Raw genomic sequence first — 16,182 nt, forward strand, 5'->3', positions numbered from 1 at the left:
GGCAAACAGAATATAGAGGGTCATTCAAGAAGATCATATACCCTGACCAAGTCGGATTTATTCCAGGGATGCAAGGATGGTTCAACATTCATAAATCAATAAATGTGATACACCATATTAACAAAGTCAAGAACAAAAACCATATGATCATCTCAATAGATGCAGAAAAAGCATTCAACAAAATCCAACACCCATTCATGATAAAAACCCTATAGCAAATTGGAATAGAAGGTCTTTATCTCAAACTGATTAAGGCTATCTATGAAAAACCAACAGCCAACATCATACTCAATGGTCAAAAACTGAAAACTTTCATGCTAAAATCAGGAACAAGACAAGGATGCCCACTATCACCACTGCTGTTCAATATAGTTCTGGAAACATTAGCCACAGCAGTTAGAAAAGAGAAAGAAATAAAAGGAATAAAGATAGGAAAGGAAGAAGTTAAACTGTCATTATTTGCTGATGATATGATACGTTACATAGAAGACCCAAAAAACTCTGCCAAAAGACTTCTAGACTTAATTGACAGATTCAGTAGAGTAGCTGGATACAAGGTCAACACTCAAAAAACAATAGCCTTCTTGTACACAAATAACAGACTCACTGAGAGAGAAATTAGGGAAACAGTTCCTTGTACAATAGCATCCAAAAAAGGGAAATTATCTAGGAATCAATCTAACAAAGGAAGCAAAAGACCTCTACACAGAAAACTACAGCATTCTGAAAAAAGAGATCGAGGAGGATATAAGAAAATGGAAAGACATCCCTTGTTCCTGGGTAGGAGGAACCAATATAGTGAAAATGGTCATACTTCCAAAACTGTGAAATAGATTTAATGCAATACTGATTGAAATACCAATAACATATTTCAGAGAACTAGAGAAAACAATCCAAAACTTCATTTGGAACCAGAAGAGATCTAGAATACCAAAAGCAATTCTAGGCAACAGAGACATGGCAGGGGGTATCACAATCCCCAACTGGAAACTATACTACAAAGATACTGTGATAAAAACAGCATGGTGCTGGCAAAGAAACAGACCTGAGGATCAGTGGAATAGATTAGAAGATGCAGAAACAACTCCAGACACACTCAGCCACCTCATCTTTGACAAAGAAGCCAACCACCCTCATTGGAGTAAAGATAGCCTATTTAATAAATGGTGTTGGAAAAACTGGATTTTAACCTGCCAAAGATTAAAACTAGACCAATAATTATCACCATGCACTAAACTAAGATAGAAGTGGATTAAAGATATAAATATTAAAACAGAAACACTAAACCTGCTGGAAGATAAGTTAGGTAGAACTCTTGAACACACTGGCACAGGAAAAGACTTTATGAACAAAACCTTAGTAGCAAGGGAACTAGCACAAAGAATCAACAACTGGGATCTCATCTTCTTAAAAAACTTCTGCACTGCAAGAGAAACCACCAACAGAGCTAACAGACAACCTACAATGTGGGAAAAAATTTGTAGCAGCTGTACCTCAGACAAAGGACTACTATCTAGAATATATAAAGAACTTTAAAAACTCACACCCTGAAATTTAAAGAACTAATTCAAAAATGAGCATCTGAAATGAACAGACATTTCTCAAAGAAGTAAAAGCAACAAATAAACATATGAAAAATGTTCAACATCACTGCTCATTTGAGAGATGCAGATGAAAGCAACACTTAGATTCTACCTCACCCCAGAAAGAATGGCTGCTATCAAGAAATCAAACAATAACAAATGTTTGCGGGGGTGTGGGGAGAAAGGAACCCTTCTCCATTGTTGGTGGGAGTGCAGACTGGTGCAACCGCTGTGGAATCAGTATCGAAATACCTCAAAGAACTAGGACTAGAGGACCCATTTAACCCAGCTATTCCCCTGCTGGCTATCTTCCCAAAGGAAGTAAAAGAATCATACCACAGTGATACATGTGCACCCATGTTTATAGTGGCAGAGTTTGTAATAGCTCAAGCTTGGAAATAACCCAAGTGCCCATCAACTGGAAACTGGATAAAGAAGATGTGGTTTTTTTCTAAAATGTAGTACTACTCAGCCATAAAGAACAACAAACTAGCCCAGCCCAGAGGAAAGGGCTTTTGGGCCACCATCCAACCTGCCACTCCGGGGCCAGAGGTAGGGGCTTCTGAGCCACACTCCCACAGCTCCTGGTCCAGAGGAAGGGGCTTCCCAGCCACGATCCCTCTCGCCACTCCCAGCCCAGAGGAAATGGCTTTTGGGCCGTCCACTGTCCCACCATTCCCGGCCCAGAGGAAGGGGCTTCCAGGCCACCATTGCTAATGCGGCTCCTGGCCCCTGTCCCACCTCTCCCAGCTCAGAGGAGGTGAGCCACACGGGCACCAACAGCACCCACCCTGCCCAAGCCCCAGTGGAAATGAGAGAACACGTAAATAAGTCTCAAAATCAGACTTCCAGATCACTTACAGCAACCCCAAAGGGAAATGAGATGGAACACTCTGATACTCAACCACCTGGACACACTGAACTGGCAACAAAAGGGGATCTGGAAAAAATGAAATCAGAAATAATTTCTCAGATAACAGGAGAAATTGTGCTCCTAGTGCAAGACATGATTAAGAAATCTAGAGAGGAGCTGAGGAACATGATGGAATCCCAACACAGGAAACAAATGGAATCCATAAAACAGATGCAAATAGATTTCCAGGACATGAAAAACTCCACTGAAACTCTACACAGCAGAATGAGTCAACGTGAGGAAAGAATTTCAGATATAGAAGGTAAGATTGCAATTAGTGACCAGGAAAAGAAAAATTGCTTCAAAATTATAAGGGAACATGAGAAATCAATCCATCAGCTGCTAGAAGATGCAAAGAAGAAAAACATAAGACTGATTGAAGTCAATGAAGAAACAGGAGAGAGTGCAGATGACATAAAAAAAACTGTTCTCAGAATTGATGGCAGAAAACTTCCCAAGGAGGGGAAAAGAACTTGACATACAGATAAGTGAGGCATATAGGACTCCAAATAGCCTTGATCAAAAAAAAAATCTACACAGAGGCATATCACTGTTAAGATTCCAGAAACTCAACAGAAGAACAAAGTTCTACAAGCAGTTAGAGAAAAAAAACAAATCACATACAAAGGAAAGCCCATCAGAATCACAGCAGACGTCTCAACACAAACCATCAAGGCAAGAAGAGCTTGGAGTGACATATTCCAAGCCCTAAAAGAAAACAGCCTCCAATCCAGATTGATGTACCCTGCAAAAACTATCTTTCAAAGTTGATGGAGAAATAAGATACTTTCATGACAAAGAGCACCTTAGGAACTTCGTGAATACCAAACCACCACTACAAAAAGTTTTACACAATATCCTAGGAACAGACATTGAGGATCACAACCCCAGGAAGCAAAGCAGAATGAACCCATCTGGCATGACAAGAAATTAAATGTAAAGGGGGAGAACCCAACAAAAAGAAAAAGTCATGACAATGAGAAGTCAATACGTTTCAGTTATAACCATCAATGTTAATGGTCTCAATTCACCAATCAAAAGAAATAGGCTGGAAGAATGGGTCAAGAAGCAAGATCCAACAATATGCTACATACAAGAAACACATTTAATTCAAAATGAAACTCACAGACTGAAAGTTAAAGGGTGGAAAACAATACTCCATGAGATGGGAAGCCGAGAAAAACCAGGAGTAGCTATCCTCTTTGCAAATCAAGTAGATTTCAAACCAACACTGAGTAAGAGAGACAAAGAAGGACACTACATCCTTGTAAAGGGAAGAATCCAAGAGGAAGAGATGACAATCATAAATATCTATGTACCAAACATTAGTGCACCCCAGTATATAAAACAAATACTAACGGACATGAAAAGTCATATATGCACTAATACAATTGTAGTGGGGGACCTCAACACCCCACTGTCACAAATAGATAGATCAACTAGACAAAAAATAAGTAATGAAATACTAGAACTCAATTGAACTCTTGAACAAATGAACTTAACAGATGTTTACAGAGTCTTCCACCCCACAAAACCAGAATACACATTCTTCTCAGCTGCACATGGGTCATTCTCCAAAATAGACCACATACTCACTCATAGAACATGTTTAAGTAAGTGCAAAGGAATTGAAGTTGTCCCCTGTATATTATCAGACCATAGTGCAATGAAATCGGAGATCCATAGCAAAAGAAACTCAAAAAAATTTCATAAACACGTGGAAATTGAACAACACACTTCTGAATAACCAATGGGTCACAGAGGAAATTAAAGGAGAAATCAGACAGTTCCTTCAATTAAATGACAATGACGATACAACATATGGGAATCTATGGGACACAATGAAAGCAGTCTTATGAGGGAAATTCATAGCAGTAAATACACATATTAGGAAAACAGAGTGAGCTCAATTAAACAACCTGAGGCTGAACATCAAGCTTCTAGAAAAAGAAGAGCAGGACAACCCCAAAGCTCATACAAAGGAGGAAATTATAAAGATCAGACGATAAGTCAATGCAATGGGGACTAAGAGAACGATACAAAAAATCAATGAAGCCAAGAGTTGGTCCTTCGAAAGAATAAACAAAATTGACAAACCCTTAGCCGACCTTATCAGAAAAAGGAAAGAAAAGGCCCAAATCCATGCAATTAGGAATGAAAAGGGTGAAATTACAACAGACCCAGCAGAAATCCTGAGGATCATTAATACCTACTTCCAGAGCCTATACGCCAATAAGATGGACAACATAGAAGAAATGGACAGATTCCTAGATACATATGAATTACCAAAGTTGAATGAAGAAGACCTAAAAATTCTGAACAACCCAATATCAACCAATGAAATTGAAAACGTAATAAAAAGCTTATCAACTAAGAAAAGCCCAGGCCCTGATGGCTTCACTGCTGAATTCTACAAGACATTTAGAGAGGAACTGCTGCCACTATTGTTTAAACTCTTCAATGAAATTGAAAGGGAAGCAATACTCCTGAATTCCCTCCTGGAAGTGTTGCTTGGTTCACTTTGAAGCAAGCATCACCTTGATCCCCAAAGCAGAGAAAGACCCAACCAAAAAAGAGAACTATAGGCCAATCTCACTAATGTACATAGATGCAAAAATCTTTAGTAAGATACTGGCAAATAGCATGCACAAGATCATTAAAAAGATCATAAACGCTGACCAAGTGGGATTCATCCCAGGGATGCAGGGATGGTTCAACATACGCAAATCGAACAGTGTAATACACTATATCAATAGAGCCAAGGACAAAAACCGTATGATCTTCTCAATAGATGCAGAAAAAGCATTTGACCAAATCCAACATGCATTTATGGTAAAAACCCTACAAAAAATTGGAATAGATGGTCTCTACCTCAAACTGATAGAAGCCATCTATGAAAAACCAACAGCCAATATCATACTAAATGGTCAAAAACTGAAATCCTTCACAGTAAAATCAGGAACAAGAGAAGGATGTCCACTATCACCACTTCTGTTCAATATAGTCTTAGAAACATTAGCTATAGCAATTAGACAAGAGAAAGAAATAAAAGGAGTAAAGAGAGGTAATGAAGAAGTCAAAGTGTCATTATTTGCAGATGACTTGATACTCTATATAGAAGACCCCAAGAACTCCACCAAAAGTCTTCTAGACTTAATAACCAAATTCAGTCAAGTAGCTGGATACAAGGTCAACACACAAAAATCAATAGCTTTCCTTTACACAAATGACAGACTCACTGAGAGAGAAACGGGGGAAATAATTCCTTTCACAATAGCTTCCAAGAAACTGAAATACCTAGGAATCAACCTAACGAAAGAAATCAAAGAGCTCTTCTCTGAAAACTATAGCACTCTGAAAAGAGAGATTGAAGATGACATTAGAAAATGGAAAGACATCCCCTGCTCCTGGGTAGGAAGGACAAACATAGGGAAAATGGCCATACGTCCAAAACTGCTATATAGATTCAATGCAATCCCAATTGAAATCCCAGCAGCATACTTCACAGACCTTGAGAAAACAATCCAAAACTTCATTTGGAGCAAGAAGAGACCCAGAATAGCAAAAGCAATTCTAGGTAACAGAGACATGGCAGAGGGAATCACAATCCCCAACCTACAACTATACTGCAAAGCTACTGTGATAAAAACAGCATGGTACTGGCAAAGAAACAGACCTGAGGTCCAGTGGAACAGATTAGAAGATTCAGAAACAACACCAGACACATTCAGCCATCTCATCTTCGATAAAAGAGCCAAACACCCTCACTGGAGGAAAGATAGCCTCTTTAATAAATGGTGTTGGAAAAATTGGGCTTCAACTTGCCAAAGATTAAAACCAGACCTGTAACTCTCACCATGCACTAAACTAAAATCAAAATGGATGAAAGATCTAAATATTAAAATAGAAATGCTGAACCAGTTGGAACAGAGGTTAGGCAGAACGCTTGAAGACATTGGTGTAGGGAAAGATTTTATGAACAAAACCTCAATTGCCCATGAACTAGCACAAACAATCAACAAGTGGGATCTCTTCTTATTAAAAAGCTTCTGCACAGCAAGAGAAACCACCAGCAGGGTGAAGAGACAACCCACAATGTGGGAAAAAATCTTCACCTGCTCTTCCTCAGACAAAGGTCTACTATCTCGAATCTATAAAGAACTTAAAAAGATCAGACCTCTCAAATGTAAAGACCCAATCCGAAAATGAGTATCTGAAATGAACAGACATTTCTCACACAAAGAAGTAGAAATAGCAAATCAATACATGAAAAAATGTTCAACATCACTGGTCATTCGAGAGATGCAGATGAAAACAATGCTGAGATTCCACCTCATTCCAGAAAGAATGGCTGCTATCATGAAATCAACCAATAACAAATGCTGGCAGGGCTGTGGGGAAAGAGGAACCCTGCTCCACTGCTGGTGGGAGTGTAGACTGGTGCAACCACTGTGGAAATCAGTGTGGAGATTCCTCAAAGAATGAGGACTAGAAGTCCCATTTGACCCAGCTATTCCCCTGCTGGGGTTCTTCTCCAAAGAATTAAAAGAGTCATACCACAGCAATATATGTACACCCATGTTCATAAGACCACAGTTTGTAATAGCTAACACTTGGAAGCAGCCCAATTCCCCATCAACTGGAGAACGGATATAGACAATGTGGTTTTTTTAATAAAATAGAGTACTACTCAGCCATAAAAAATGAGAAATTAGAGACATTTATAGCTAAATGGATGCACATTGAGGCAATACTCCTAAGTGAAATAAAGAGGACACACATGTGTAAATACCAAATAGTTTCTCTAGTGTAAGAAAGTGAAAGTGTAAATAAGGACTAAATGTATAATAGGTAAGGTGAAATAGGAAGAAAAGGGGCAAAGGGGTAGGAAGTGGGAGGGCTAGGGGAAAGGAAAGAAGGGAATGGAATTAATATGAGAAAATGGAAAAATAGGAACAAAATCTTTGTAAATAGGGAGGAATGGAGGGGTTGAAGGGAGGGCTGGGCGAGGGTGAAAAATAAGAACCAAGAGAGACTATGTAAAGGTGCAAATTTCCAATGATGAATGTCATTATATTGTATACCTAAAATGTACCAGTGATTAGAATGAATAATCGATAAAGCAAATTACAAAGAAAAGGTTCAAAGGGGTAGGGGTAGTAGGAGGGGCAGGGGAAAGGAAAGAAGGGAAAGGAAAAATGATGAGAAATGGAAATAAAGTCTTGGTAAATAGGGAAGGGTGGAGGGGGTGAAGGGAGGGCTAGGAATGGGGAAAAAATAAGAACCAAGATGCATTGTGTAAAGGTACAATTCCCAATGAGAAATGTAATTGTGTTGTATACCTAAAATGTACCAATAAAAGAATTTAAGAAAAAAAAAAGAAAATGCATATATTCAACTTAAAGTCAAAATTAGAGATTGTTTCTTTAATATAAGTGATTAAGACTTGGAAATCAATATATAACACTACCAACAAAAAATTATTCGAAAAAAAAGAACAACAAACTAGAGACATTTATAGCTAAATGGATACATATTAAGGCCATACTCATAAGTGAAATAAATAGGACACACATGTGTAAATACCGAATAGTCTCTCTAGTGTGAGAAACTGAAAGTGTAATTAAGGATTAAAATGATTAAAATGAATAACTGATAATTTTAAATAGGAAAAAAAGGTCCAAATGGGTAGGGAGATTGGGAGGGGATGGGAAAGGAAAAATTATGAGAAAAGGAAAAAATGGAAACAAAGACTTTGTAAATAGGGAAGGCTGGAAATGTGTGAAGGGCACACAGGAAATGGGGAGAAAATAAGAACCAAGATACATCATGTACAGGTACAAGCACCCAATGCTATATGTAAATGTATTATATACCTAAAATGTACCAACAAAAGAATTTAAGGAAAAAAAATGTAGCAATCCTATTTTTACTGGCCACTTAGGTTCCTACATTCAGGTTCATTTGCTCAGTGCTGACCAAATCAAAGGAAGCCATTTATTTCGGTAAAAAGGAAAAAGGATTTATCCAAAGCTAGCTCTGAGCAGATAGAGGGGCCCATTTGCCTCAAATCACCACCTCACTGTGACAGGTGTGTTGGGGTCTTTTATAGCAAGGAACTGCGGGAAAGGAAATACAATGGAACAATAGACAGGTCCAGGCTTGTTTCATCCCATCCTGGACCCAGACCTCCCCCTCCCTTGCCTACGGGAATAAAATTGAGCTTGACCTCCTGGTGCCAGCATCTGCATATCCTGTCCATTCATCTGGTTGAGGAAAGATGGCGGTAATCTTGTATGGCCTAGGCCTAAAGAAATTTGGAGAAGCCACTTGTATCTAAAAGAAAAGAAATCTAACTTTTAAAGTTATATTTTGCTGTGCCAGTTACTTTATTCCATATCCTTTATTTCCATGACAACAAAAACTTCTGATTCTCTACTTTCTAGAACCGGTGTACCATATGCTGGTTCCATTATAGATGAATTCATCTGACAGGACCTACTTTAGGTAGGACAGTGGGGACAATCTCTGCTATGGTTTGTATCTAAAATGTTCCCCAAAGCCGCATGTGCTCATAGGTGGGGCTGTTGAGAGGTGACTGGATTATGGGCGTGTGAGCCTGGATTAGTGTACTCATGGGTTTACAGCTGGGTGTGATGTTGGAAGGTGAAGCCTGCTGGGAAGAGGACGGTCACTGTGAGTGTGGCCTGGAAGGGTGGAGATAGATATATATAGATACAGATATATCCTTCCTCCTCCTTTCACCCCTCTCGCTGCTTCCTGCTGCCATGCCATGAACTGTTTCTCCTTTGGGATGCCCCTCTACCATGCCACCCTGCCTTAGAGCCAGCCAACTATGAGCCAAAACCTGTGAGCTAAAATAAACCTTTCCCCCTTTGACTCTGCGTGTCAGGTATTTTGTCCAGTAAGGAGAAAGTCTCTGAATCCTGAAGAATGAGAAGACAGCCTTGAGAAGCAGAAAGAAAGAATAATCATTGGAATATAAGACTGCAAAATGACATGAGTATATGTTCTGAATCAGGAAAGAGATTGCCCAGAAACATCTAGAAGGCCACAGGCTAAGAGACAAAGTGCAAGCAAAGGGGTGAGGTCTGAGATAAGGATGGAACACTGACAAAGAGACTAGATTTTTCTTTTGTTTTGTGTTTTTGAGACAGGGTCTCACTATGTGGTTCAGGCTGCCCTTGAACTCTCATCAATCCTACCTCCGCCTCCCAAGTGGTGGGATTACAGGCATATGCCACCATGTCCAGTGACGAGTCTAGATTATGCAAGATTTTACAGATCACTGCAGGGACTTTGAATTTTCTACTATGCACAACAAGCAAACTAGAGGAAGATTTTTAAGAAAGAGGATGAAATGATATGATGCCTATTTTTAAAATATTGTTCATTCTTGCTAGGTGTGGTAGCATCCCAGCATACAGGAGGCTGAGATATGAGGATCATCTCAAATTTGAGGCCAGCCTGGGCTACGTAGTGAGTTCAAGGCCATCTTGAACCACATAGTGAGACCTGTCTCAAAAAAACAAAAAAGAAAAAATAAATAAGCATTATTCTTTCCAAAATGGAAAGAGGAGGAGAGAAAGGAGGAGGCAAAACTATTGTGCTATGCAGGTAGGTATCGTGGAAGGTGACCTAGCCGAGTAGAGACAAAGAGATGGAGGCAATAGGCAGTGAGAGTGGAGCCACACTGCCAGAGCTGAGATAGGAGATTAGGGTGTGGCAAGCTGGCTGGAGAAGTAGATGTGACCTGTTAACTACAAGACATTTTGAAGACTCAAGTTGTTTCAGAAAAAAACTACCGCCATTTCTGTCTCTCCTGCCTTTTACTTTCACGTGAATATTGAAGCACTGGGTTGGGAACTAGCTGTAGGACACAACTAAAATTCTTAGTCTTTTTCACCAGAATAATGTGCCAGTTTTTTGTAGCAGTGTAATTTCTCTTGGAAGCAGAAATGCTTTGTACCAGATCACCTCCAAACTGCATTGAGAAGAAGTTCCAGAACCATCCCTGTTTTCCATTTTTATATAATTTATAAAGAAAGATTAAAGCCATGTTGACTATTTTACAGCCACTGGAGCTAACTAACCCTTCATTGTGTCTGTCTTCCCAGGAGAGAATTAAGAGGAACAGAGGGATTTGGTTCTCTTTAGATGTCTATCCATTCTGTTAGATAATTTTGAAAAATATACCCTCCCTTTAGTTTGCTGGGGGATATAAATTATTCTCAGGAAGAATATAATGAACTGTACAGTTACTTTGACCTATTAAAAAGGTGTTATCAGTGAAAAAAAAAAAGATCCCAGTCACACGCACAGAACAACTCCCAAAGCCCTGTACGTGGACTTCTCTGGAGAACTCCAGCAGGTTTTCAATAGGATGAACTCAGCCTGAGGTGTGGAGTCCAAGCACCACCTCTCAGGGCCCAGATGTAGAAGTTCTCAAGGATTTCCTTGAGATCTGGACAGTATAAAAGGGCACACTGATGCCATGAAGGCTTTGCTATGGTAGCTTTCCATGATAGCCCATGGCACAGTGTGTACTTTTACCTTTGCTCATACCCTCTTTTTCTATTTACTCAGCCCAAACTCGCTCTGCAGAGCCAGTTTCTCTCCCATTCTTCACTTTTACTTTCTTGAATAAACTTTGCCACTGCTTTTTGCTCATTTCATTCAATTTTTTGTTCGGGACAAGAAGAACCTGGAATCCAACTCCAGAAGGAGAAGCAAGCAATCCTGAACCCAGTAACATTTAGTTGGTGAGCCACTTTTTAGAAGCAAGCTACCCGATAACAGGACCTTTGGTAGACTGGTCTGGGGAGTGAGGAAGAAAGAAGGATCCAGGATGACTTCTGGGTTTCCAGCATGAACAGCTGGAGATAGTGGTGGCATTACCAAAATAGGAATGGGGACAGAGTTTGGCATACATATCCGCGTAGGTAAGAATTAGTACTAAAATAAGGGTGTCCATCCACGACTCCCTGACCATGAGCCCCTGGGTGTGACGAGGCTCCCATTGCCTTTCAGGTTTAGTTCTCACACGGAAACTCTTTGACCTTAAAGGTTTGTGTAATCAAACATTAAGCAATGGACTGCAAGCAGCAAACTGGAAAATTATAAGTGGCAGCTCAAAGTTTGGTCCAATCTTGCCCTCATCTTACTCAAAATATGCTGACTGAAAATAAGTTGTCTTTTTTTTTTTTCTGAGACAGGGTCTCTCTGTGTAGTTCAGGCTGGCCTTGAACTCACTGTGTAGCTCAGGCTGGCCTTGAACTTGCAGTGATCCTTCTGCCTCAGCCTCCCAAGTGCTGGAATTACAGATGCATGCTCTATGTCCAGATTCTGAAAATAACTTTTATTTTAAAAATCTTGAAATGAAGAAAGATAATTCAGAATTAACTCTGGGTATATTTAAACTCCCACAGGTAAAAGGCAGCATGAGTGTTTATAAACTACAAACAGGAAGTCCTGTTTGCGAGAAAGCATTCATCCTTTTACAGAAATAATAACTTTGACAATCCTCCCATCTCCTGGGAAACTAAATTGTAGATCTGAGCACAAATTGGGTAAGACTTAAATCCAATTTACAATATGCAACAAACGCATCAGAGGTTTTTTCTTGTATTCAACAAAGCAGCTCTAACTTTCCCAGAAGATAATGTTGAAAAATACTAAAATAAAGATTAATGACAATTTACAATGAAATAAAATCTGCCAGTGCCTATGATAAATCCAAGTTCAATGTGATGCTCCTTTCAACCATCAAAGGTAGTGAATGCTGATAGCAGCAACTGCTATGTGTTGTAGCAACAATCACCAAGCTACCCAACCAACCAATGTTCCAACAAGAAACCGACTTCATTTATTAAGGTGAAAAGCTGTCAACTACACTCCCTGTTAAATGAAACAGAACATTACAAAACAGTATAGATACCATTACCAATTTTTTATTTTCAAAATGTGTAAATATAGAGAGAAATCAAGAAATGGTCTAGAATGTTATTTAACTTTTAATGTCTCTGGGAGAGAGATGCAAAGCACATATTTCTTTCTTCTTGTTTTGCTTTGTTGGAGGGGGGATACTGAGGATTGAACTCAGAGCCTTTGCACTGAGCTATATCTCCAGCCCTTTGATTTTTTACTTTCAGTTAGGGTCTCACTAAATCACTAAATTGTCCAGGCTGGGCTTGAACTCGTGATCCTTGTGCCTCGGCTTCCCGGAATGCTGGGATTATAGGCATATGCCACCATGCCCAGCACATTTTTCTTTTTAAGAATATTTTGTGACATGTGCTATCATAAAATCTTCCTAAATGGAGGAAATTAAGAATTTCTATAAGTACTTGAGGTGATGGATATGTTAATTAGCTTGATTGTAGTAATCATTTCACGATGTAATGTATCTCCAAACATGATGTTATATACCTTACATATATATGATTTTATTTGTAAATTATACTCAATAAAAATAAATTTTTAAGAAACAAAGATGGCACAATAAATACTCCCCCTCCCCCCCAAAAAAGAAACAGAAAACCTATTTCAGGACTGGGGATGTGGCTCAGTGGTAGAGCACTTGCTGAGCATGCATAAGGCCCTGGGTTCAATTATCAGAAACACACACACACACACACACACACACACACACACACACACACACACACACAGAAAGAATGAAAGAAAAAAATGGAAAAAATAAACCTGTTTCAAAGAACCAAATTCTGCCTTTTGTGTCTAACTTCTTGCCATTTAGAAAATATTCCATGGGTATGGATTAAAGTCAGCATCTTGTCAAGAGGAAAGGAAAAGAAGCCATTCTGCACAGCAATGAAGATGTGTTCTGGAGGAGAGCTCCTGGCTCCAAGCTCTACTAACCCTGCATCCTTAGGCAAATTACTTAACCTTCCTAAACTTCAATGACCACATCAGTAGGAGAGGGGCCACAGCAGCGCCTCAGGAGGGACTTGTAGTGCTTAGCCATAACCAGCTCCTCTCTCCTTGCAGGCACAACTGTGTTCCCACAGGCTATTCTCCAGTGAGGTGGATCCCTGTGACAAGCGCTTAACAATGCACCAGGAGAAGCAGTAACATGAGTCACACCCAGGCCACAGAACCCAAATGCCAGGGTGAGGACTTTCCTGTGGAGGCAATGGTAGGAACAGGTGTTGTATTGGAGGTGCCATAAGGGAAAGCAGTCAGGACCACAGAGCCACCACATGGAGGGCAGCTGCCCTGGAGGGTCACCCGACCCACTGCAAAATAAGACGTGAGCTTCTGTCTATTTGCAGCACTGAGACTATGTGGCATGCATTACTGCAGCTCGTCCTAAACAACACAAACTTACACAGCGCTGTACCTAACGGGGGTGGGGGGGGGTGCTGGGAGGGTTAAATGAGACAGTGCCTCTCGATGCCAGGCCCTTGATAAAAGCCAACTAGGACAATCTTCTTGGATATTTGGATTGCTCCACAGAATCTCTATGCACTAACCATAAATTCTGAACCTATATAGATGACTACCGGAATCTTCACAGGACTGAAGAGCTGAGTAATTTCTAACTCCAAATGGGGAAAAGAAAAAAGTATCTGCATAGAGGACCTCAGTGCATTACTTCAACCATCACCTTCATATAGATTTGTGCATGGGGAGGGGGGGTTACTGGAGATTGAACACAGGGCCTTTGTTATATCCCTAGCCCTTTTTAATTTTTTTATTTTTCAGACAGAATCTTGCTAAGTCCCTAAATTGCTAAGTAAGTCTGGGCTTGGACTTGAGATTCTCCTGCCTCAGCCTCATAAAGTGCTGGAATTACAGCACTACCACGCCCAACTCATATAGATTTTTAAAATTCCTACTGAGGCAGTAGAAATAATGCTAATAGTTAGGAGCTTCATACTCTATTTAAGTTGTGGAAACCACACAACCATACAGTGTGCTGGGGAGAGGGATGGCAAGATAATAAAGTGTTCTATCAGAACTCCGAGAATATAAATTCATTCTGCCAAAATGTTGGTAGCCCTAGAGCATGTAACAGTCATTGGAACAGTGCTTCAGGAATTGGGAATTAAAGGATGAGCTTATCTGATATGACTGGCAGGAATGTCAGAGAGAGAAAGGGAACAGTTCCACTCCATCTCCTGTGACTCCACAACTAATTCAAGTGGAAAATTAAACTGGATGTTATTATTTTGCCACAGGCTCTAGAATTCCTTCCTCAGTCTCATTCTACTAAACAAAATCCATTTTAACTACAAATCAGTTAAAAGGAACCAATCTCTTCACTCTCTGAATTTTTTCTCCATATTAAAAAGAAACAAACTAAGCTCCCTGCTAAATTTTCTTTTTTTATTTTACAGAGGAGTTGGAGGAGGTGAGGAAAAATACCACAAAAGCTTCAAGAACAGTCCTTAAATCCACTGAAAACAGCTCTTATAAACCCAAAACTGGTTGTGGGCAATGTATAAATTTGAAGCACTCACCGCACTTAATGCTCTCTATCCGCACAGGGAGGCCAGACTGCGCCGCAGCAATTAACTTCAGGGCAACGTAAAACTGTGTCGGACCAAAATAACCAACCCGCTTTGCACCACACAGCTCCGTGATCTGGAAACAGACAAGAAAAACAATGCAGAAAACTCCATTTCATAACAGGAAAATGAGACAAGGTATATGATGAAACATCAAGGATTTCAAAGCAGAACTAACCAAAACGTGTCTTGGGAACCTCTGTGTACACACTGGTTGATTTTTTTTCCTCCAGTTTACAGGAAAGTTTTTAATTAAAATCACTGTTCTACCCACTCATGATATTCAGAGCTGATGATTCCTCCTCTTTCAAAGATAAAAATAAAGGTGACAAAGATGGTTGTTACGCTTCTTACAAAGGAGAGGGATTTTTCAGGGGGTGGACTCTAATGTACAAAGTCTAGAGAGTCACTGAGGTAAAAAGGAAAAAGATTAGTCATTACCACTACTTGTGGCTTATCCTAATTTATGGAAATTCAAAGTGAATTGGCTTTACAAAGTGCTCAGCAAAATAATTTCCTAATCATGGAAATTACATCTTTGGTGCTCATTTCAGAGAAACAAAAAAGTACTTCACGTACAAACGTTTTCAAGACATCACCTAGAACTAGAACATCCCTTCCCTGCCTAGTTGGGAACTCAAACATTACTTCACTCTAGAGCTCCTTCTCAACTTTCTGGGGATAGAATATTTTGGCAGTGTATTCTGAGAGCATTCCATTCAAATGTGTATAAACGTCCATTATATGATACACTGTCTTGGATGTGCTTCAACATACTGCAAAAGGGGAGAGAAGAGTAAGTGAAACGAGCTAAACTAAGAGTTAATAATTGCTGGAGTTGGGTGACGGGCTCATGGGGGTTCGTTCTCCATATTCATGCTGTAGCATCTGTCTCAGCCCTTAATACATTATAATTATCTGTTTATTTCTGCCTCTCAATGTCTTCTCTTCAAGGGCAGGGGGAAACTTCCACACATTTCCTAAAAGATGGGCACATAAAAACACAGGCAATAAATTCTTAATCAACGGAATGAACTTACACTCAAAAATAAAATGCAACTGAGTTTTATAATATATCCCTTATTATGAGTCCATAAATTACACATTTTAAGGTATAGACTATCCTGCATGTGGG

General features: G+C 39.7%; 1 protein-coding gene across 19 annotated transcripts in view; it reads right to left on the minus strand.

Annotated features, from left to right (window-relative positions):
* Reps2 (RALBP1 associated Eps domain containing 2) overlaps positions 1–16,182 on the minus strand; it is a 384,213-nt gene that overhangs the window by 280,736 nt on the left and 87,295 nt on the right. For all 19 annotated transcript variants that reach the window (XR_015444120.1, XR_015444116.1, XR_015444119.1 and 16 more), the window contains exon 2: positions 15,000–15,123. Coding sequence is in view for 10 of the 19 variants with exons in the window: in XM_087193684.1 (XP_087049810.1) it covers positions 15,000–15,123 (124 nt within the window). In the remaining 9 variants the exon portion in view is untranslated. The remainder of the gene's footprint in view (positions 1–14,999; positions 15,124–16,182) is intronic.

The sequence above is a fragment of the Heterocephalus glaber genome, unplaced genomic scaffold (assembly GCF_053883595.1).
Source record: "Heterocephalus glaber isolate CG9 unplaced genomic scaffold, H.glaber_assembly_v1.0 deba00001594, whole genome shotgun sequence".
Taxonomy (NCBI): domain Eukaryota; kingdom Metazoa; phylum Chordata; class Mammalia; order Rodentia; family Bathyergidae; genus Heterocephalus; species Heterocephalus glaber.